The sequence below is a fragment of the Corvus kubaryi genome, unplaced genomic scaffold, assembly GCF_017639235.1.
Source record: "Corvus kubaryi isolate FWS band 111438036 unplaced genomic scaffold, C.kubaryi_AGA036_p1.0 37396, whole genome shotgun sequence".
NCBI lineage: Eukaryota > Metazoa > Chordata > Aves > Passeriformes > Corvidae > Corvus > Corvus kubaryi.
The window spans coordinates 25,930,237-25,954,178 of NW_024581135.1; the positions used below are offsets into that span (position 1 = coordinate 25,930,237).

A 23,942-nucleotide genomic window follows, 5' to 3' on the forward strand; every position below is an offset into this window, starting at 1 on the left:
TTCACCAAGAATGAAATATTCATAGGTATGCATGTACCTAAAGAATCCAGCAGCAACTAAATTCAGCCCTCCTAAAGAGAAGCCTTCTCCTACTCTTCTGTCATCTGAGATTTGTGTTGAATTACTTGCTCAGCGTGGGTGGACGTTTCTGAGCTATGGTTTCATAATAACACAGCCACACAGCAGTGCCTTTTTACAGCAATCTCTTTCAATTTTCCATATTACAGTGCATTCAAGATTGTTTTCCCTCCATTGCATAATCCAGGCCTGTATCTGCACCTGTCTTCACACATAAGGGTGTTGTGTTGACTTTGTGTCTGCCTAGATGGCTTAAAATACCCTGCTGCTTCAGCATTATGAGAGAAATATGCAACGGCTCGTTTCCCCCAGCAGACGAGACAAACGTTCAAAACCCTACAGCTGAAAATAAGAGAACCTGAGGTAAGGTCACATTCTAAAGCCCACTTAGAAGCAGATCTAGCATGAACTCTGATAAAGTCAGACTTCAACGCTCTGATAAAACGTACTTGAACAAGCCACACCATGTAAAGCAAGCTACTTTTAATGGCCGAAAATTTAAAAACAAAAGAAGGGTAAAACTTATAGCCTGCTCTCAAGTACATGAAGTAATGTGTTTTGAAGGAGAAAATTGCTATTACAGTTGTTGAAACGAAACGTAGCGAAGAGGTTACTTCTCTGTAACCAGAAACATCCCGGCCGGGGCTGACAAACAGACGCCACCCCGAGGTGTTCTGGAGCAGTATTCCAGCGCCTGGGCTGGAGGAAGGGAGGCTTTGGGGGCTCCGTGCGAGTTGCGCGAAGACAGCTCCCGACAGCTCGGCCTGCATGGCGGCTGCGGGACGGGACCCCGGGCGGGCGGAGCGCGGCGCTGAGGGAAGGAGACGCCCGAGCCGAGCCGGGCCGGGCCAGGCCGGGAGCGGCGGCTCGAGAAACCGCAGCTCCCGCCATTCCCTTCGCGGGGCGCGGCCCGCCGACCCGGAGCAGGAAGCAGAGGATGGCGTCCCTTGACCCCAGCGCGGCACTGAGGAGCGAACGGGGAATGATGGAGGTGAGACGGTGGCCGGAGCGGGGAACCGGGAGTGGGCGGGTGAGCGCGCGGCCGCCTCAGCGTCCCCTCAGCGCTCGGCAGCGGGTGCCGCGTCCCGGCGGGACGGGCGGAGCTCCCGCGGGCACAGCCGGCCCTGGTCCCTCGGCTGCCGGCCGGCCCTGCGGGTCCTGCGGCTCCGCCCCGGGCGGCGGGGCCCGGCGTGAGACGGGACGGGACGGGACGGGACGAGGCGAGGCGAGGCGAGGCGAGGCGGGCACCGCGGGCGCGGCGCTGCCGGGACAGGGCCTGCGCCGGTGCGGTGAGGCCGCGGGGCAGAGGCCGTTCCTGAAAGGAGCCGCCGCCTCCCTGTTTGTGGTAGTGCTGTGGGAAGGCAAGCCCTCTGTTTAGGGGAGAGTTTCCCCCTTGTTCTCCCTCTGCCTGCCCAGTACAGTTGCGCTCAGGTGAAGGGGTGGTAGAGGTTTTTATGAGGTGTATTTCGAGGAACAGTTTTTATTGCCTTTTAACTCTTCTTATTTTACTTGTTGCAGTGCAAGAGTGACACTGTCTGGAGAGTTTATCTGATACCTTTGACACCCAGTTACTATAAGAATGCACCACTGATTATTACTACTTTTTAAATTGTTATTTAAATTTTTTTTAATGTGTATGTTTCATGGCTTTTGGTTGCCTTGTTAAGTATGATTGAAATTTTTATTCTCTACCTGCTGTACACGGAGTAATTCAATGAAACTAAAACGAAGCATTAATTTTAGAGACAGCTGCTAAAATAGCTTGGTTAGAATTTTATAAAATCAAATATTTCGGTATGTAACTGGTTGTTTTTACATTTGTTACAATTTAAAGGATTTTGTGGTTGTAAAATGTTTAAACTTAATTTTGAACAGGTATTATTTACTCTTTAATCCAACAGTTTAAGATACTTCCGGCTGTAAATATCTTAACTAAGGTAGAATTATGCAGTCTTTCCTTTCATCTGAAAAATCCTTTGTGGATTTATAGCTGTAGTCTCTTTTTTTAAAAGGTAAGGATCTCAGGCTATCCAGATTTTGGCAACATAAATAAGGCATCTGCGTAGCAGATTTCCTAATATTATTAGCTTGTGATTTAAGCTTGACTTCAGATGATAAGCAAGCTGTATATAGCTTGAGGTCAGACTTATGTCTTTGTCCTGTACGCTAGTGGTCTTATAAAACACTGGTATAAAGAGATTGTTTTTCCTGTAAGATGTTTTTCTGTTAGCTACTAAGCAATAGCTGGACTTTTTCCACTTTTACCTATCACACCTCTCCTCCAGTGAGAAAATCTGGCCCATTGAGTTTCCTTGAACTGTAAAAAGATAACAAGGAGATCCAGACAGGTGTCATTCAGTATAGTTATTTTCCTAGTTCTGGCCTGTTTAAAGTTACTTTGCACCTAACTCAATTTAAATGGGATTGTACTTGCAGCTGAGTGAACTCCCAGTAGCACCTCACCATTGAAATTAGTCCTTGAAATAAAGAAGCAACAAACCATCCTCTAACATGTTGCTGTTGCCACTGCTTGGCATTTTTGAGATGGAATGAAACATTGTTGTGTCGAGGTGCTTTAATCTCCTTTTGGGGCACTGGAGAGGGATGAATGGTTGTGGTGTCCCCTGCTGGCTGTGGAACTGCTGTCTGACTGCCTCGTCCGTGGGGTAGCTTCCTCTGTGGTTGCTACACTCTTGCCATACTTTTAGCTTTATCGTAAGATTGTTTGTATACAGTAAGACTTAAAATAGCAGTAAATTGACTTCCAGCACGTGGAATGAGTTATTTTACATAAAGCAACACTTATGAAGGATAGTCTTCTGTGTTTTTCCATCACTGTCTTTTGGGTCCTGGCTGTGTATAGGAAATAGAACAGGATGACTGAGAACAGCTGATCTCTCAAAAAAGCTTTTCTCAGCTGCCAGATGAAAAGGTTTATAAGAACAGCTGGGGTTTCTTGTTTATTTGGTTTTTTAATGTTATTACGTAAGTTACAACACAATGGGAAGTAGGATGAGTTTGGTGTTCTGGTGGATTGTTTTGTTTTGGGGGACGGGGGTGTGTTTAAAGTTGAGGTATTAAGATATTCCTTCTGACCATAAATGCTACAACATCCCAGGTATTTTATCGTGGGCAGTGCATAGTCTGGGAAATGACAACAATGTATAGTACACAGGGCCCATGAGGAAGAAAGAAGAAACAAAGGTATTCCAGAAGGAATGGTTAACATTTATATAGGAAAGACTGTCAAAATTACTTCCATATTAAAAAAGATGTGCTGCAGACTTCAAAAAGATTTATCCATTTGTTCAACTGTTTGCAAAATGGTACAGAAAAATTTACATGCCTTCGGGCGTGGGAAACACGCATTATTGATGTTATTTTAAAAGGCTCTTCCTTGTTGCCAGATGGGATGAGAGAAGTGTCCTGCACTGCAAATGGCCTCCTGTTCGACATTTATTGTTTGCTAGTCTGGAGTCAGCTTTGGTGGATGAGGAAGGTCGGTGACTCTAAGGTAGGTGCTAGAAAGCTGATTTAACACTTGGCGTTCCATAGCGTAAAAGGCTTATGTGACACCTGGAAGTCCTTTGTGTTTGGATGCCCTAAAGAATGTAACTGCTTGTTGCTGCAGTCATATTTTTATTAAAAATTGTGAGATTAAAAATTGATTTGCAGATCTTTTGAGTAATAAGGATTACTTTTCCAGCCTAGGTAATTCCTTTGTGTGGTGTAGGTCTCATATGGGTTTTCTTACATATATATCTCATCTCAATTGTTAAGGTGACTTAGGAAATTAAGTAATTACATTAATTTGATACGGTTATTGCTTAATAACCTAACAGAGTCTAGGCTGTGCTCATAAGTATAGTATTTGATTTCATTAATTAAAAGTTAGCCCCTTTTATCAAAGCTAAAATATATTGTTAAATATAATACTAGGGTAACCTAGTAAAGCAGAAGTTTCTCTTTAGAATTGCAGCTTCATTTAAGTCAAATATTGGTCTATAGCTGAAACAGTATAGAGCTTCTGAAGAGCTTGTAGCTTGGACTGAAGGAGGAGCTTCAGGATATGGTATGAGGATGGATTGACTTTTAAAAAATTTTTTACTTACAGATGTTTGAGAGAATCAAACGATCTGATGAAGCTTCTGCTTCTTCAGCACAAGGTAAGAAGTTCAAAAAGTTGAAAGTAGTTTTCGTTGCAGTTACATTTGAATACATAATAATTATCAGTAGAAGCATTAGTTCACCTTGTAGTTCAATTGCATACTTGGATTTCTTAAATTTCATTATGGAGCTTAGGTGGAAAGAGTGACTTCTGAATAATCCACAAAATTTCCATGTAGGTGTAAGTTTCTTGTCCTATTGTAAGCTGATTGAGACATTTTACATTTTCTCTCAGTGATCATGGATGTCACAGTAGCAATGTAGATTGCCTAGTCTTGAACCCAGACAAGTCAGTAGAAAAATTCTCATTCACCTCAGCCATGAAAGAGTAAAGCTTATTTTCTGAAGTTCTTGGATCAACTTTGCCGACAAAAGGATCTCTTAATGCTTTTTTGAACTTACTAAACCTTTTATCTTCCTTTAAAATAGTAGTTTTGACAAATGCAGTGTAAGAGAAGTAGCTAGCTACAGGTAAAACTCTCCATCTCTGCGATACTCTGTTGGTTTTTATGTTTTGTACATGTGTTTGCTTGGGTTTTTTTTATTTTTTGGTGGTTGTTTTTGTTTTTCTGTAGGAATCCAAAGACATGGTGTTGAGGGCTCTCCACAGCAGGACAGCAGTAGCAGGTAAGTTAGGTGATGATCTGACTGGCATCCAGCTTACTGCTTACCGAAGTAAAATGGGAAAAATCTGCTTTTCAGCCTTACCTGTTACCTTGTGTAATGGATGGCAGTGATACAATATGGATTAAGTGTATGATGGAGATCCTTTGTGCCTTATACCCATGTACTGTTAAAAACTGTGGGGAAGGCACATTGTAGTGCCCAAAACTACTGTGTCAGTGTCAGGTGTCCTTGGTCTTTTTTTCTTTTATTTCAAAATACTGACAAAAAGACGAATGAAAATATGACTCTGCCTTTTTCTTTAGAGGTAATTATTTTCAGATTTCAGCTAACTGTGCCTTCAAGCTGTTATTCTTTGTTCTGCATTTAAGGAAAAATTTCTTTCGTGAAATTTGCTTGAGAATACTTTAAAATACATAGTACCACTTACCATTACAATTCTAAAATAGAAACATTTATCTTGCAAGTTTTTCCCATCTTTGTAGTAAGATAGATATTTAGAATTTCTGTGCTAAGGACATGGATTAAACAACCCAACATGTCTTGATAATATTACCTGCTTCTTTCAGTTTACGCAGAAGTGGACAAGAATGTCCTCGGCCTGGAGCATCCACTGTGCAAAATAGACAAGGATACTGCAACTGTTGCCATGTACACTACAGTAATCTGGAACAGGTGAGACAGCTTCTGCATAACTTGGCAGCAGATAGCAAGGACTACCTAAAGGCTTTATCAGCTTATAAAATACCAGTTTCTGCGCTGAACAACCAATACTGAGTGAAAAATAAGCACTTTGTGAATTGCACAATATGTGCACTAAGATACCTTGCTTATTTGTTACCTGTTATAAAAGATGCTGGTGGAGTGGCATGGCTGCTGCAGTCTGCTTTTCCAAAGTGGCACTTGGCTGTGCATTGCATTCATTATGTTTTTTTCTGTGTCTTTAATCTTGAGATCTGTATGTATTGTAAAGTGTTAGGGTTACAGTAATATGTTTTATATCAAGGGTGAAGATGTTTGATCAACTATTTTCAGTTCTTTAGCTCTGTCAGTCTCCTGTCTTTTAGACTTTTTAAATTAGAAAGTAGAGGCCTATTTAATCATCTACACTTAAGAAAAATCTTGTTAATTAGAGTAAATTACAGGATGTTTGCTCATACGAAGTTCAAGAATATTATAAGTCATTTATAGATAAATGTAGAGTATTTGTTCTGGTTAACAGACTTGTGAGCAGCTATGAGATTTGTGAGAGTATTTGTACTAGTTAGAAGAGATTTGTCAGCAGCTACCAGAACCACTAATTTAAGTTCCAACTCAAAAAGATGTTTTGATACATTTTAGCATTGAGACTGCCTAAGCATACTTAAAAATTTCAATCAAGGCTTTAAAATAGAAAAAGCTGAATATTTTTCTTTTTATTTAAGTATTTTCATAGCAATGGTGTAATATTTAAGCTGGGAAGGAATTTTTAGGAATAGGCCTGTGTGCTAGCTGTAGTATTAGACTAATCATCTGTTTTATCTTTCACCAGCATATTTTCAGCTCCCAGCACAGACATTTTACAACATACTGTAGGAATCGTATGGGTACCAGTAGCTTAATGGAGCGTTTCCTGCAAGATGTTTTACAGCATCATCCCCACAGGTACCATGACAGCAGGTATAATACAGAAGGCTTTTTTTTTCCTTAATACGTGGTAGTGGAATGCATGTGTTATGAATTCCTATTTCTGTTCTACTGTTGAGCAGTAAATTTGGCCCATTCGAGGTGAAACTTGCTCAATGAAGACAATTTAGAAAGACATGTATTTATATAAACAGCATGCAAATATATTGCTTTTGTGTTGTCTCTGCACTTTTAAACTCCTTTTCACTACTTATGGATTTGAAACAACACCAGATAGTATTTAAATGTGAAGACCTGGAAAAGAGGAGGAGTATATAGGTCAGCACTTACAATAACAGACTGTACAATCTCACATATGTTTACAAATTCTTCAAATTTGAGCTTTATATATTTTATTCTAAATTTTATAATTCTGGGCTTTATATATATTTAGCAGCATATTTTATGGTATGTTTTGAAAGACTTCATAATTTTGGTTTGTTGATTATATCAGGTAAGTATTTACATGTTTATTTTTTCATTATCCTTGCAGTTCACATGTTCAGTTAATACTTGAATTACATTAACTGGCCAATTCATTAATACTCAGATTTTGAAAAGTATTCTCTTTATTTATCATGTGCATGTTTCAAGAGTGGTAAGAGGATCAGTGTGTTAAATTTTTCTCTGTAGGTGAAGGAAAATCAATTAAATCTCATTCCTCATTTGTTATGTTTTGAAAGTCAGACAAAAGTCCCAGTTTGATCCCAGTACAGTGTTTCTCAATATACAACTCTGCTATATGTCTGACAAGCAGAAGGGTATTTTGTCTGAAAGCACTCACTGATGTGCTTTCAGACAAAAGGTGTGGCAGAATAAGCTAATATGCATGTCTATACCACACTAGTCCAGGGCATGATGTACACATCACTACAAGTAAATAAATTGTCCTCCCATCTTAAATAAATAGATTTAATTGCAGTATCTTGAGAATATTCACCATTTTTTTGCCATGGAGAAAATACAGGATTCATTTTAAAGCAACATCCAAATGAAAAAAGCCCTTTCTTGAGGTGTCACTAATAAAAGATTGTTCCCTTGGTGAATGAAACCTGCTAACAAGGAAAAACAAACTACCATGTTCCTCTAAGTTATTGGAAGAAGGAATAGAAAAATTAGAAAAATAATGCACAAAATCTAGATTAAGTTGGAGGAAGAAGGGGGAAGAGTTAACCCCAAATCTAGACAGAGTTTGGAGGAAGAAAAGCAAAAATGGAAAACAAACTGTGAATAGATTTATTTTGTGGTCCTGCTCTGAAAAGAAAGTCATGGTCTTAATTGACACCTGAGGTAAGATTTTGATTCTCTTCTTTCTCATGTTAAAACACTTGGATTTATACACAGTTTCACTCAGTGCTTTAAATACCTGTTTTTACTATTTATCTGAATTCACACAAGGGATCTTTATGTGCCATTTTAAAAGGTTATGGAAATATTTGTAAAACCTGATTTGTTTTACAGAACCAGTATACCTAGTAGTTATGTGGAAAAAAGAAAAATTCATCAGAGCTTTGCCTTATACTGAATTTCAAAGCATATTGTTCTCCCCCAGTAAAAAAACAAAACAAAACCAAACCAAACACCCACAAACCACCAAATCATTCCTTCCTCTAAATATGTAAGTTTATTACCTAAAGAAATAATATTGAGCATTTTAGAAAGTAAATCTTCATTCTACTTAGGGGGGTAATTTGTAGCAAAACTGTCAGAAGTTCCTAACTATATAAAACTGTAGTTCTGTTCTCTTCTCCCCCCAGAGACATTTGCTTAAAAGTAATTTTTGAAAAGTACTTGTAGGCTGTTAACTGAGCTAGAGACTCAGGAGTTTGCCATAGTTTCTCCATATGAAAATCTATTTAGTTTTATATTTAGTCTTTCAGCAATGTCCAGATGCCAGGACACAAAGATGTTTCATGTAAAGATGGAAGAACTCTGAAGTTAGGAAGTAAAAAGATTATTTCTGCTGCATTTGGCCTTCCCTTTAGGCCTTTCAGAACTTAGGTGACCAAGAATCCATGCAAGGGCAAAGCAGCAGTTCAGCTGACAGGCATTGTTTGATTATCTGATCTATTTGATTACTTTGCAATCATATAGTAATAGAATAGTCCTCTTCTTTTTTAATGTTTCATTATATGAGGTCTCTCTTGCTTCATCAGTCTTACTTCCCTTAGCTTTATGTACTCTTAGTTATATTACCAAGGAATTACTATAAAAGGAAAGTACTATCAAATTTGTTCACAATGCTTCTGTTAGCTGATGTCTGCCATATCAGACGTCAAAAGTAAGCATCCATTTGGGTCTCACAAGGTCTGGTCATAATTTTCGAGTGAAACACAATATGCTTTACTTCAGTTATATTTACATATTTTAAAAATTGTTTTCATTGGATTTGCCCAGCTGTTACATGTTGAAGCCTTGTGGGTTCCTGTGTTGCAAATAGTCCACGTCTGTCAGCTGTGTTAAATCTGCAAGACACAAACCCTTGTGTTTGAGGCAATCCAAAAGACAGAACTGCCAGTTACAGAATATATAAAAATCTGTTGTCACAGCGAGGCTGAACAATCCTGACTTGGCTTCTTACTGGAGTGAGTCAGAAGCTGTGGTATGTCTGTGAGAAACAGTAAGCATGGAATTCCTTGGCCACATGTGCAGAGTTCCTATCAGGCAGCCATGTTTTGTAGAGTAAAGGGCATTTATTCTCAACGATGGTTTTATACTATTATTATGTTCCATTTCTCTTCAAAAGCTCAATTTTAAGTAATGATAGTATGACCAGTGAAATAACCTCTTCATAGGCTTACCACTTCAAATAAAAGAAATATCTTTACTTTTCCTGCTTTGCTGTATTTATAAAATTATTATAATCTATGTTTGGCCATTCTTAATTGATGGTTGCATGAAGAGAGTGATAACAATCTGGAGATTAGTCTTATCTTTAGCTTTATGGAGCATTTCCCCCTCCATAATTTTAAAAAATTTAGTGTCTCTGCTAAAGTAGCAGAAACAGTAATTTTAGTCTGTTCATTATAAGTGATGCAGTCTAGGTAATTACTCTTAAAAAACCCCCACACTGCTATTGCTTGACAAATTTAAGTGTATTTACAGTATTTATATAAGCTGTTTTTTTCTCCCCTGCCCTTTAGACCAACCTATGATGACATGCCACCCCCTGTCACTCTGGAGGCTCCTAGGATTTCTTGCCTGTCTTCAGAAGAGATGCAGAAAAAGAGGAGCAGTGAGAAACAGGAGATTTCCAGCAAAGACCAGGAGTCCATTCGTGAAATAGGCTCTTCTGTTCCATGCCTGTCTCGTGAGGGTACAAAGAAAACTTTTGTAACACAAGCAGGTTTTCAAAAACTTCACGGAGGCCAGGAACGTGTTCCAGGAATATCCCAGCAGTCTATCGGCATTTGTAGCGATAAGAAATGGGTAACTCTGAAAAATGCTCGAATTGCAAATCATAGCCATGAAGGTCAGTTTACAGCTGTGAGCCCTGTACCTCAGCAGTTTTCTCTCAGTCCTACCAGCCACAGTTCCTCTGTTAATCCTAAAACAGGAAAAAATGTTAGGGATTTGGTAGGATCAAATCTGTTTCTTTGTAGCAGATGTGATGAAAGAGCAATGGAGGTCTGCAGCAGTGATGTGTTGTTGAACCCACGCTTGAATCCTGCTCCAGCACTGGTTCACCCAAAACACCCTTCAGATTCTCATCAGAATCCTACACGCAGCCACAGCAATTCTTTCTTTATTACCTCAGGTCAATCTCTCTCAAAGCGAGATAGTTTACGAACTCAGGATGAAACTCTGGTGTCTGATCTCCATCTCAGGGATACTGTGGGTATCAGCAGCTCCCTAGACCTTGGGACATCCCCACAACTAGCACGATGCAAAAACATGAAGACAAACAGAGGTGATGAAAGTTCAGTGGATGAAACTATTGAAGATGTAATTTTGAAATACTGCCATGAAACTACATCTGAAGAAATTTATTTCAAAGAAGAGAATAATCCCTGTGTACCTTTTTCATCACTTCTGGACTGTACTAATTTAGAGGGCTCTGAAATGAGTTTTGACTGTGATGCATCAATACAGGTAGGAACAGACTTACCCAAGGCAGCTATAAAAGATATAGAATTCCTAAAAGAGGTCCGAGTATGTTTGCAAGATAAAGACTATGGAACACAGCTCTCTTCTGTTTTAAAAACTGAGTCATTAGAGAAAATAGAAGCAGTGAAAAAGGATGTTGTAGTTCATACCGAAGAACCAGTTCTTCCAGCCCTGCCTCACGTGCCTCCTTCTTTTGTGGGAAAGACTTGGTCTCAAATAATGTATGAAGATGATATAAAAATTGAAGAACTTGTGCGGGATTTCAGGGAAGGTCGTTTTCGCTGCTATTTTAACAGTGAATCCTCAGCCAATTGTGCAGGGAAGAGAATGAAGAAAAAAAAGCAAAAGGATGAAAAAAGGATCAATATTATTGAGGGTAATAGAACGGAAAGTGCACCAGTTAAAGCATTGCCAGAATTTAATGATGCTTTAAGTGGTGGCTCTGATTTTGATAACCCATCTTTAGCCTCAGATACACTATGCAACCCACAAATTGTAAAAATGCCTAGGAAAAGGACGTGGCGCCTGGCTTCAAGATGTCAGGTGGTTAAAGTCAGCCATGGCACCCAGACAAGTCTGCTGAACTACCCTGTAGCAAAAAGGAAAATGTCTAGAAGAGAATCTGATCCAGCTGATCAGAAAGCAAGCATCGCGTGGCTGGAGAATGAAAAAACTCCAAACATGAAAACTAGACTCTGTGCTCTTAAACTTCCAGAGTCCTATAGCAAGATCATGAGTCCTGTTCAGCCCAAAACAGTAGTGTATGTACTCTCGTGTCCAGAGGTAAAACAGGGTAAAGGTAAACCTATAGATATTCCCAAAATGAGGAAAAATCATAACTCCACAGATAGCAAGGACTCTGTAAGGTATAAATACAAACAGTGTTCTCTCAAATACTATGACCCACTGACAAATCGAATTCTGAAAACACCTCCAAAGAGTACAATTGGAGAAAAGGCCAAAAAGCCCTCTCATGTTCGCCAGCTTTTCAAAAGTCTCAGCATTGATGCAAACATGAAGAAACTAGCTGATGCTCAGAGAGAAAGCACACCATCAAAGTCACTCAATTGGTCAGACTTCTATGGTTCTTCTTCAGCATCTTTCCTGCCAGATCCAGATAAAGGGAATGATGCAGCCTCAAGTCAAAAGGCAGATGGACCTTCTGTTTCCACAGAAAGAACAGATTGTCTCGTATCTGAGAACTCTTTTAAACACCTAATCATTTCACCTTTGAACTCTGTGATAGAAGGAGATTATAGATTAATTCCATTTAATAGAATTACCAAAACTCCTCTGACCTCTATCAGGAGTGAGTGGTTAGAGAGGGAGACTCCAAAAGCAATATGGAAGAGAAAAGAAGGCACTAAAAAAGAACCAGTTTTTTCCAGAAAGGCTGCAGGATCTAAGTCTGTCAGATGTACTGTGGGGAGGAGAGGAAACAGAATAACCACAGGCAAACAAACATCCAGGACTAAAAAACAGCAGAAAGAGGGGATGAGAAGACAACTTCAACCTTGTGCCCAGAAATCTGCTTTCTCCATCCACAGGTGCCAGACCAGGAAAACTACAGTGGGAAAGCACCCTAAGAAAGAAAAGCCTGATGCTAAAAAATTAAAGGTGAGGAGGAAACCAAAAAGGGCCTTTCTGAACTCAACAGTTGTAACAGGGATTCCTGAAAAAAGGCAGAAAGTCACATCAGAATCTTTTCCCAAGAAGCCAGAGCAAGCTTCCTCCAAAGTCAGGAACTGGGAAGTAAGTGGAGATCGGGGTCATCCTAGCACTGTGAACAGGCCCTCTAGAAGAACTGCTGTACCATTACTTCGAAACTGTCTTGTTCTGCCAGGTGAGAGCTAGCTACCAAAAGAAGTTCTTTTTTCTTTTTTTATAGCCAGCACCTGGAAGAAGGAAGGGGGAAAAAAGGAGGTCATAGACAATGCAGTTGAATTGCTAGAGCTCCAGAAAGTGCAAAGCCAGTCTAATGTGAAACAAATAGAACTGTAAACTCAGCTCTTGTTCCTGGAATATGGGGACATAATATATTGCACTGTTCTACTGTGTAAAGCTGCAGAAGTTGTGGATTTGAGTTAAAAGCACTTAGAATCATATTTACTAGTCTTCACCTGTACATCAGCAAAATGACCTTGAATGGTATCATATTGTTATTATGGTATTATCAGTGCTAACAGTGCACTATAATAAGGTAATTTAGAAACTATGTTAATTAATTGTGCCTATTTTAATTTTTTCACATAATTCTAAAATGCAGAAGATGACTCAGTTGCTATGCTAGAAATTTAATGAAGATACTTCAATCGGGGCTGAATTCTGTGTACGTATTTTGTGTTTGTGTATATGTGCACCTTCTTCAACACATAATATATACTTGCCTGTGGAAAGGCATTAAAATTAATGCAGTATGATACAATTCAGATCAAGTCAGTGCTTTCTTGAAATGAAATACAATTTTACACAGTTTTGTATTGACTTTTTTGTTCCTGAAATCATGTCCAAAGCATTTTTCTTTTGAACTAAAAGTCACTGTGGGCTCTCATCAAGCAATAATGGACCATGCTGGTAGGGAAATATGTCTCTTTAGGAGACTGTTCAAATGGTGGTGGCTGAAGTGAAATCTCGAATCCTAAAAGAAATATAGGGTTGGGTTTGGGGGTTTTTCATTTGTTTTTAATAGCTTATTGATTAAGTTTGTAGGTGAATTTCACATTCCTTAGTGAGGGGGATGGAAAAATTACAATGCAAACAAACAGCAGTGAGTTGTTTTAGAATGTCAGCCTTGAGTTTGGGGTTCTGTGCTTTTCTGACTTTATTGGGTGTAGTCTTGGTTAAATTTTTATGGACTAGAAGTCGAACTTTCTTTCTAAACTGTCAGTAAAATATTTAAATAAACCTAGCACAGCATCCATCTAAATGTATTAGAGTTCAAATATTTGTTGAAAAAGCCTGGTTGAATTAAAATTACATTCTATAGAGATTCACATTTGGCCACTGATGTTCCACCTGCTATAGTTTTATGGCAAAGAAACCCAAACCCATGGTGTTTTGGCTTAGTTTTCTTTCTTTTTTTAATAGTTGTTATGATGACAGTTTATTTAATGTGGCTAGGAGACATAAAGCCGGACTTGCAGATGTTTCTGTGCTTTAAAACCCAAGATTAATGGTTCATTTATAGTAAATTAAGCACATAGTTAAACATCATAATAATCTGGGCTTCAATTTGATATATTATATAATCTCTTTTACCTTAAAGGTCTTCATAAATTCTCTAGTGGTACATTTTTCAGAACATGAGAAAAACATGGAAAAGACCCTGCTATCTCTGGCATTGAACACATCTGTGCATTTTCTCCTCAGAAAACAAAACCATTCTTGAGTCTTCATTCATTTCTTTCAGAAGTGTCAGGGGTCACGGATTTGGACAGAGATAAAGGTGGACTTGGAAATGGTTTATTTTAATATACAGTATCTGAAGGAAATATAAAAGCTGTCATCATAAACCACATGTTCAGAGAATATTTTGGGGATCTTTTTAGTGTATATGCATATTCCCCAAGATAAATAAAAGATGTCCATGTGTCAGCTGGAAAGTAAGTTCATTTACAAGTGAAATATGGTCTGACAGATTTTGTTATTTGTTTTGTTTTAATTTATTTTATTTTTTATATAAAAGTTGATTTCTATGGATGAATTTTTTTATGGTTGTCAGTAGACACAGAATCTTATGACTGTATTGCAAGTCACTGGAAAATTAAGGGCTATAATAGAAGTTCTTATAGCCCTCTTAACTAATTGTGCCTGTATAATTTAATATTTTGTCTAATATAAAACTGATGTTTTTAAAGCAAAGTTTTAAAGGAATAGTTTTTATAGAAAGGCTAATTTTTAGATAAAGCAAAAGAAGATTTTTAAATAAAGTTTGTTTTAAAGCAAAGCTTTAACTCTATAGATAAGTCCCATTCTAACATATTTTTATGATACAAGAATGTTTTCCTATCTAACTTCTTCCATCTTACTTTTCACAGTATTTTACACGTGAAGAGCATGAATTAGTTTGTGTGAATAAGTTTTAATGCACATTGTACTTTAAGAACACTAGTGTATATTTGTTCTCCATACTCATTCATTGTACATTTGTCTTACTGAGTGCACAACTTTTCCTTGAAATCTTGAGTAATAAAAATGTGTTGAGGACTATAGAATGACTAATATTTTTAGACTGTAATGTCTTTTTTTTTTTTTTTTTATAATAGACCCTCTTATCAGGATGGGGTTTTTAGAAGAAAAATGTTATATTTAAATAGAAGTGTAACTAGCTATATATTTTCCTTTAAAAAAAAGCAAAACAAAAAAAAAAGTATGAAATGGAAGAATTTATTAGAAGAATAAGACTTGAGGTGCAAGTCTGGAAACATTTCTGTGGCTGACATTGTCAAAATAAGGTTTACTGTAGGCTTGGATGTTAATCTGTGCCTCACTTCTCAGTGTTCAGAGAAACCTCTTCTGTGCATGCTCAATAACTACTAGGATAAAGCAGAAAGACTGGGATGTGAGAAGTAAATGCAGAAACTGCTTTGGAAAGAGAATTGATGAACATACTTGCAAAACAAAAGATAGCAAAGACATTCAATATTATGCAAAAAGGAGAAAAAGTATTTTGGAGTCTTGAGAAACAGGCAAGCACTTCCCCGTTAGATATATAATACAGTTTCTGCCCGTATGGAATAGAGCATTGTTTCATTAGCATCATGGCTGAAACTTCAAAACATGATTGTGGAGCCTACACAAATGTCAAACTTGAGAACTGAAATACTTTCTCTCTGAAATTGATATGCGGGTTGGTTGGTTTCGGGTGATGCTTCTATTTTTGTTTGTGTTTCCTTTTTTCTTTTGTGTTTTTTGAGGGGGGAGAGGTTTCTTTTAATGTTAGTGGACAAAGATGTTTTGTCAGTACATTTGCATGTCTTAACATGGAGAAGCAAGAAAAGAGCTGGATTAGAGAGGGATAATGTCATGCTTTTTGAATTAAATTGACAGCAGTTAGAACCAGGACCTTTTATAATAGTTGAGAAAAATGTTATCGTGTCTTCTTCAATGCATATGCAATTTTGACCTGTAAGTTCATTGTTTTTATTATACATTTCATAATTTTTAAAAGCCTCTCCCCACATAAAGTACTCATTCAGCCTTTCAAAACAACCTTAATTCTAAGCAGATAAATTTTTGTTATTCACTAGTATGGTTAACCATGAGTGTGACCCAGTCATATTTTGCCAGGTGCTAACCAAACAAAATAGCAATCCCCCAAAACTTTAGATGCCTGACACTTGCACCTCGCAGTTCTTCAGTTAATTTGCTGATAGGGTTTTTTGCTCTCTTGTTCTTTCTGACAGGTTTGCATCCAATGTTCTTGTAACTGTGTTATGAAAGTATCCCTCCCTGGCACTCAGATAAATGAGATATTTCTGTTTAATAATGGGACTATGGCTTCATCTGAAGTTGTGCTCAAGTTTCATACTAAATTTGTGCCCAAATGAGAATGTGTTTTTGTGGTTTTCATGTTCTTGTTATTGATAATGTATTTTGCAATAATTGCTTGATGTTGTAATTTTTTATCTGCTTCTCTATATCTCCTGTCTGTGGTCGTTTGACACAATGTGGTTTTGTAAAGATACAGGGATTCTACACACTCATCCAGTGCTGTTACTGGATGTTCTTTCTCTGTATCTTCTCCTCATTTTATTTCAGATTAGTTGTTCCATTGTTTTTCTCAGTCATGTATTTGGATCTCTTTTTTTATGTTGTAAAGAGCTAAATTACAGGGCAGTATGTTCTGTTTGGAAGTAAATCAGTGTCAGGTAACAGAAGAGGATGTTGTCCCAGTCTGAAGCGTAGAGGGCGGGTTGGTACAGGTGCTCCTGTGCTTGGGAGTCTGCTTTACTTCACTGAATAGTGTGAAACAGGAGTGGGATGATGATTCTTGATTCCTTTGCTGGTCTTCCTTTCTTTTTCCCTTGGGGTCACTCTGCCTGAGAACAAAGTAATCTAAACTCATACTGGAAATAAAGGCTTTTCAGCTTTTGGTGTTTTGGGGACAGATAGGAAAAGTAAAATGTATCTCTCTCACTAATGTAACTAAAATCACTGAATTTTTTCCTTTAATGTTTTATCTGCTGAATCACAGAATTCCTGGTAATATTTTTCAGAAAAATTTGTAATAGCATAGTTCTGAGCATGCCCAGAAGCAAAGGTTTTGTTCCTTGTTTGTTTGTTTTGCAGCTATAAATTAATTCATTCCTTCAGCAGAACAAATCTTGCTTTAATAAAATAAAGAATGAATATGTACTTTTGGAGTTTCTTTATTCTTGAAGTGGAATTTAACTTGAAGCTGTTTGCTATAATTTGTTGTGGAAAGAACACTACAGAATGCCATGGAATAAGCTACTAGTCTGAAGGCAGACAGTCATAATTTAAACAACTGTTCACAATGGTGTGATATCTTGACTCAGTGAAGCCAAGATTCGTCCTGTTCTGTGCCAGCTGAAGGATGACACTCTAGGATGGCACTGAAAAGGTGACATACATTTAAAATGTCTAACTTCATTTTGGCAGCATGAAACCAAGAAGCCCCAACCACATGGCAAGCCAGATTCCTGCAGAGCTTACTCATTAAGAGTTTTTTGAGAATGTGCACTTACTATATGAGGGCAGGGGCTGGAAGTATCATAATCTTAAGCACCTTTCTACTTTATGCAAAATGGTTTGGCATCTGTAATCATAGAACAAATTAATGCAGGCAGAACTCTTCGAAACTTAAAAGTGTGCAACAACACTTTTAGGAGTATCTGGTAAGCTGATTACTAGAATGCCTTGAACAGTGTAATACCTTGTTCTATAAATTGGTAGTCATTTGCTATTTGCAGCAGTGCCTGTTTAAACCAGTGTGATCTTTCGCAGGAGCAACGCACACAGATGTGTCAGATCAGTAAATGTTTGAGAGGCAGAGGCATATGGTTTCCTGAGGCTTTAGTAAGTCATAAAATTTCAGGACATGCTTTGCAGTTTTCAGCCCATAGTTGAAAATAGCCATGTATTACATAGTTGGCTGAATGAAGTTAATACTGTGCTATCAGGTAATGATTAACTAAAGAAATAATTGTTCAACCATCTCAACATGGAGTTACAGACATGATACTATAAGCAAATTTTAAGTCAGGTGATTGCTCTTTCATGGGAAATAAAAACAATTATCAGTATGCTTATAGAGTGTGTAAGGGAGATCCAGTCCAAATTGGTATATTTGAGAGTTATGATGGAATTAATAGCGTAGTTTTAGTTGGCTCTGGATTCACTGGAGTAATTAGTGCTATAATTATTGTGTTTTGATGGTTTTGGAAGTCATAATTATTTTCTTGGAGTGTAGAAGCATTTCTTATGAAACATAGGAACACATCATTATTACAGTTTGTGATTTAACAATGTCAGCATTTCTAAACTTTGTTTCTTTTTTTGTCAGTGTTCCACCCTTAAGGAAAACTGAAAAACAGTTTTTCCCAAAAACTGGGATTCATAAACAGGTTTTTCAGTATCACACATCCTCAAATATAAATGTACTTTAATGTATTAAAGCTGGTCAGCTTCTCGTATTTGCTGTGTCATACTGCATTAATGTTGGCACTGGAGCCTCTGAAAATGTTGGTTATAGCTTACTTAGTTATGATTGATATTGTGCAAACAAGTTGCAGAATCAAAATACAGCCTTGCTAGCTCATGCAGAGAGCTTAAATACTGTACTGGCCTGGCGATTCTGCTATGATAATTAACAGAGAATCTGAAGGCAGAGTCCCTTGTGTGTGACTTGCTTTTCATTACACTGAAATTTTAAGATGAAGAGGGAGGTAGAAGTGAGGTGTAAGACTTAAATATGTAAGTTTAAAAGGTTTTATTTGCTTAATGCAAATAATAATGCTTCTCTTTACTACTGCTTGTTTTATACTTTCAGGTAAGAAGGGAAAAATGTTTATAACAAAGATTGTGCATGTACATCCTTTTGAAGGCTCAAGAGAAAAGTTGTAAGGCAGTACATGGCTACCAGCAGATTTCTCCACATGCCAAAGGCACTCTGTTACAATTCAGGTCTAATGATGAGTAATCAATCAGTTGCCCAACTGATGATAGAAACACTTTTCATTTTATTGGACTCAGTCTGCATACAATTAAAAATAAACATACTGACTTTTTGGTGACAGATATTTTATGGATTTCTAAATGTGTCTAGTGCTTTAATTTTTCGATCTGTTCTAGCAAATTGTCATTTCTTGAGTTATTGCCAACACACTCTCGTTCTGATTGAATCTGGAGTCAGGGTAATAATTGAGTCAAAGTCAGCATATTTTTACCTACCACAATTAGTTACTGTTCATACAGCACTTTCTGTGGATGTAAAGAACTCTTAAGTGTTTTAATACTATCAAGAATTATCTTCTATATTATTCATATTTTAGACATTAGTGTTAAATGTATTTTTAAAAATGCATTGATACATTTCTATTTTTGTGAATATAAATGTGTATTTGTCATTGATAAGCACAATATTTTTTATTTTTGGAGCTCAAAGGAGAGCACTAATGAAATAGTATTTTACATATTTCCAGTTATATACAGAGACTATTCACTTTTTCTGTGCTTAGCAAATTTCTATTTTTCCTCCTTCACACTCCTCCATTTTAAAATAAGAATTCATCTGCAATGCAGAGTTCTCCATCTTTATTTTCTCAGAGTAGGGTGTGATGAGTATCATTTGGCTGTATCACGAAGATGATTTTATGTAATTATGTAGTTATTGCATATGCCTTCATAACTACCTCTGCCTTTTCATGGAAGCTGCAAAGGGGAGCCGAGCATCCTTGTCTGTTCCCAGTCCTTTTGCCTTGTTTGATTACCCACCCCATCCTTCTCGAGATTCTCGAGATCCCTATGCAGCCAGTAGGTCAGCTCCCCTCCCCTCTTTTCCTTTATTTCATTTAGCTCTATAGTATGTTGGAAAACAACCTTTTTTAATTCACAGGAAAAACTGAGTTGAAACCATTTTCAACCAGTTTTTCATGTAAGAGACTCACATTCTAGTGCATGTGTGGGGAAACAACAAAAATCTGACTTTATATTTTGGCAAGCTTTGTGTTCCCACCATCTCCCCTAAGCTCGCAGAAGTGCAGTAAGGGCTGAGGTTGGCAGGCACCTCTGGTGACCATCTGCTCCAATCCCCTGCTCAAAGCAGGCTCAGCTGGAGCAGGCTGCTCAGGGCCAGCCACATCCCACAGATTTTAGCATCTCGAAGCACGGACATTCCACAGCCTTTCTGGGCAACCAGTTCCAGCACCTGGCCACCCACACCCCCACAGTTAAAAAGGTTTCTTATCTCTATGTTTAAACAGTTTCCTGTGTTTCAGTTTGTGATCACTGCGTCTTGTCCTTTCACCACGCTCTGCATGTTTGTTCCCTGGCTGGCAGCTGGACCAGTGTTTGTGCCGTGTGTCCCCTGGTGTGCTGGTACTGTCCACAGGGGCTGTGGGGAACAGCTGGCACTGACACCCTTGCCCAGCTGTGCCAGGAGAGATTTTCTTCAAGTGGGGAGCCCAGCTCATAAAAGTGAAGGTGCCGATGAGGATCTCTGTGAGGTTGGATTTTGCTGGGTTTACCTAGCTTTTGTGGCAAATTGAGTCCTCTAAGCCAACTTTCTAAGGATTGATCCTTCTTTTTATCCTATGGGATCTGGGTTGTTCGGGTTTTTTTTGGTTTTTTTTCTTTTTCTTTTTCCCCACTAGATTTTTCCTTGGTTCTCTTGACTATTTCAAGTTATATGGGTTTGCTGACTGCAAATCTAAAACTTCACAGTTGTGTGCTACAATTGCAAATCTGTTAAAAGTCTCTACACTTCTTATGTATGTTCTTTTAATGACTATTTATTCTGCTTGCTTTTATCTCCATTTGCTCTTTATTGAGACTTCTGTATTGGTTTACACTGAGTCCAAGATTTTGTTCTAATTGGCTTAGTATTAATTTGATTTGATAAATATTTTACAAACATGGCACTTAGGGTAACTTGCTGTGGCTTATTTTGTTAGAGCTTTTTTACACTGTAAGTTTCTCATTGTTTGTTTTGCTTCTTTCTTTTGTATGGACTTTCTTGCCTGTGTTCATAAAGAGCTTCTGTTTGGTTTCCCACTGCTGAGAGATTAAATAGCTTTTGATGAGGAGGGCTGGAGGAACAGGAGTTAAAAGAACCCTCTTTTGCTGACTTGTGCTGCCATTGCCTTCTCCAAAGCAGGCCAGTGGCATTGTGCAAAAACCCAGGTTTTTATCACTTTGTCACTTTAAATCCTTTCTTAAGGATAAGGGATGTCAACTCTGTAAAAATATAGGTATGTAGATTAAAAATGTTGTAGAACAGCTAAAATAGTAACATTAGATTATCACATTTTGCCACCGCACTCTCTCCTAAATTTGCTATGAACAAAAACTTGATAAATTTGTATCAGATATCAGCGAGATGAAGTTACAAACATTCCCAGTGTGAGAGTTGCCAATGTTCATGCCTCCTTTTATGCTTAGATTTATCTTTAAGAGGGCATTTTGTTTTAATTTTCTTTTTGTTTGAATACTGTGGTATGTCTCTGTCATCAGTATAAGTTCTTTCTCTTATTCCATCTTACATAGAATGAGAGTGTTTGCATTTTTTCTTTGTTAATATACTTATTTCTCTTAAGTTTTTAGGGGGAATAATTAACATTTGCCAAAAAGTGACTTGTAAATCTGAGCTCCACTGTCATCAGTTTGTGTGAAACTTAGTAAATTCTTTAATTACTTCTGAAGAGGTGGGGAAGGCATGAGTCTGCAACTCACTCTGAAATTTTATGTGAAATGCTGAAGTTGTGGTCAGTTTCTTTTTCTCCTTTCTCTTTCTTCAGCACTGTTTTAAAGAGCTACTTTGTGCTTTTAGCAATGTCTTGGCAGTCAAAATTCTCAGCCTATAAGTGGATTTGAAAGGACTGAGTAGTGAAATTCAAGCACAAGTTGACTCGGTTTTAACTTTCATTTTCACGTTTTTAACACTTAGAAGTGGACTACCACTTGTATCACAGTCTCAGCTTTGTACTTTCAAGGAAGAAAACCTTCTAAATGATTAATTCCGAAGGTATTTGTGTGGTAAGTATGGCTGCTTTGTTGAGGAAAGGTTGTGATAGTTTTTATTTTTATTTAAAGTAAATATTTACACTTAGTGGACTTGATGTAAGTGAAGGTCATGTAGCATCTCAGATGTCAAGAGATGTTTTTGTAAGCAGCCCATAGGAGAATACTTGCTCTTTTTCAGCCTTTTGGTATTATGTCACTTAAGGCACATGGAATTTCTCTTGCAATTGCAAAATACATGTCTACTTGTCTCGGTTTTGGAGACAAAACTTCAGGAGGAAACACTCCAGAATAAGTGTCTCCTCCAAAGGGAACAGGGCCGCCCCTTTTCCTCCATCAATGAGACAAATGGGTCAAATGAAGTGAAAGTGGGAAAAAGAAACCAAACTATTTATTAACACACAAACAAAACAGGGTAGAACAGGATAAAAAACCCCTCAAAATACAACAAATTCCCAGAGAGGGAACAGACACGTGGGCTTGGACCAGCCGGGGCCACCCTGCGGGCCCACCGGGTGGGTGAGGAGGGAAGGGAGGCAGTGAGGCAAGGGGAAGGAAAGGGAAAAAAGAACAAGAAAAAAACCAACAGAACCTTTTCCCAGCTAGCTGGAACACAAAGGAAACCCAGAAAAGCAGCACAGCGCTCCTGGCGCACTCCCTCCCGAGCCTTTGGGCTCAACAGTTCAACCGCCCCCTCGGGTCCGTGGCTGCGGCCCCGCCCCCGGGTCCCTCCTAAAGGCACAGCGTCCTTGGGCATTGAGCGGGCGGTAAAGGAATAAAGCGGCTTCATAACATCACCCCAGGACACTACTACACTGAAAATTAATGTTGTAAGAAGTACTAAGAGGCTGGAAACAGTCTTCCTGATTAAAAAAAATTGTGCATATAGTTATGAAAGGTCTTTGTGATGGCATTCACTGTGTGATGTCAAGGTTTTATCCATTCATATTTGTGCATGTACTGGGCTTATTTGTCAGCTAGAAAGTATCTAATTGAAAGATGGATTTGAAACAAATTATGTTGAAGTAACTGAGATTTTGGAAAATTTGGATGTGGATTTTAATTTTGCAGTTTGAATATGTGAATTTAATAAATACAAAATGAACTTTAGTGTGGCTGTATCTGTTCCAGTCAAGGGAGGGCAATAGGACATGATTCCAGTAAGTTACAGCCCAGATCATCTAAGAGCTAACTTCTGTCATCAGCAAGCTTCTGTCAGTTCAAGGGGACCTACTTCTGAGCTGTATCTGATATCTGTAACATTTTGTGCTGATTCAGAGCCAGAATGCTGCAGGTATAGCAGAATATTCATCCGTGTGGTTGGGCTGAAATCAGCTGGCGTCAACACAAAGACCTTCAGTGCCAGAAAGGAGCCTGGGTCAGATCCCAAGCATGATGTGCCATTCCCTGAGGTATCCACTCCACTACTCATATTCCAAGAATGTTTGTTCATTTTACTTAAATATATTAATTATTTTGATATAGAGTTATCAGTAATGGAAAAGCTTTCCAACTACAGCACACAGTAATTTTGACATGAGTCTACCTGCCTAACCCAAGCAGTTGAGTTGTGTTACAGTTTCTTACCTGCTGCTTCCAATTAAGAATTTATTTAGCTTGCTTTTCTTCAGTGGCTTGCATGTTGGATGGTGTAAAATAGAAGACCACTTCCTATCTCTCTGCCTCGAGCCAAAATGCTAATTCTTCCTGTGTTCTTAACTGGTGCTTTGATAGTGTGTATCACAACACAGGCGACTGCACAGCCGGGCTGCCAGCGTATGTTCTCCTCCCAGCTGCACAGCTGCTTCAGGCAAGCTAACTATAGCTTTGGTTTTGTGAGTGGTATGTCAAAGCCATCTATTTATAAACCAAATTAGAAAATGCCTTGCAACTGTAATTTTTCTTTCAGGCTTCGCTTCCAGCTCTCCAGGAGCTCAGCATTCCATATACATAGATTTGGCTATAAAATTTGAACTTGTCTGAAAAATAAAAGATGATATATTAGAAAAACCAAAACAAAACCCCCTGTTAAATTATGAAATTCTGGAATATACATATCAGTCCAAAAACATGTAAAAATATTTTTATATTTTACCTTT

General features: G+C 38.2%; 1 protein-coding gene across 2 annotated transcripts; it reads left to right on the top strand.

Moving 5' to 3' along the window:
- The first annotated feature begins 981 nt into the window (after nucleotides 1-981).
- ZDBF2 (zinc finger DBF-type containing 2) lies at nucleotides 982-16,998 on the top strand. Of its 2 annotated transcripts, none has more exons than XM_042041188.1 (7): nucleotides 982-1,069; nucleotides 3,486-3,592; nucleotides 4,193-4,244; nucleotides 4,821-4,872; nucleotides 5,439-5,544; nucleotides 6,401-6,528; nucleotides 9,678-16,998. In XM_042041188.1, exons 2-7 carry the CDS (start codon nucleotides 3,491-3,493, stop codon nucleotides 12,493-12,495), a joined length of 3,258 nt encoding a protein of 1,085 aa, XP_041897122.1. In that variant the 5' UTR covers nucleotides 982-1,069; nucleotides 3,486-3,490; the 3' UTR covers nucleotides 12,496-16,998. The 2 variants fall into 2 exon arrangements, with proteins under 2 accessions (XP_041897122.1, XP_041897123.1); XM_042041189.1 differs by having other exon boundaries at nucleotides 6,401-6,513.
- The last annotated feature ends 6,944 nt before the right edge of the window (nucleotides 16,999-23,942 follow it).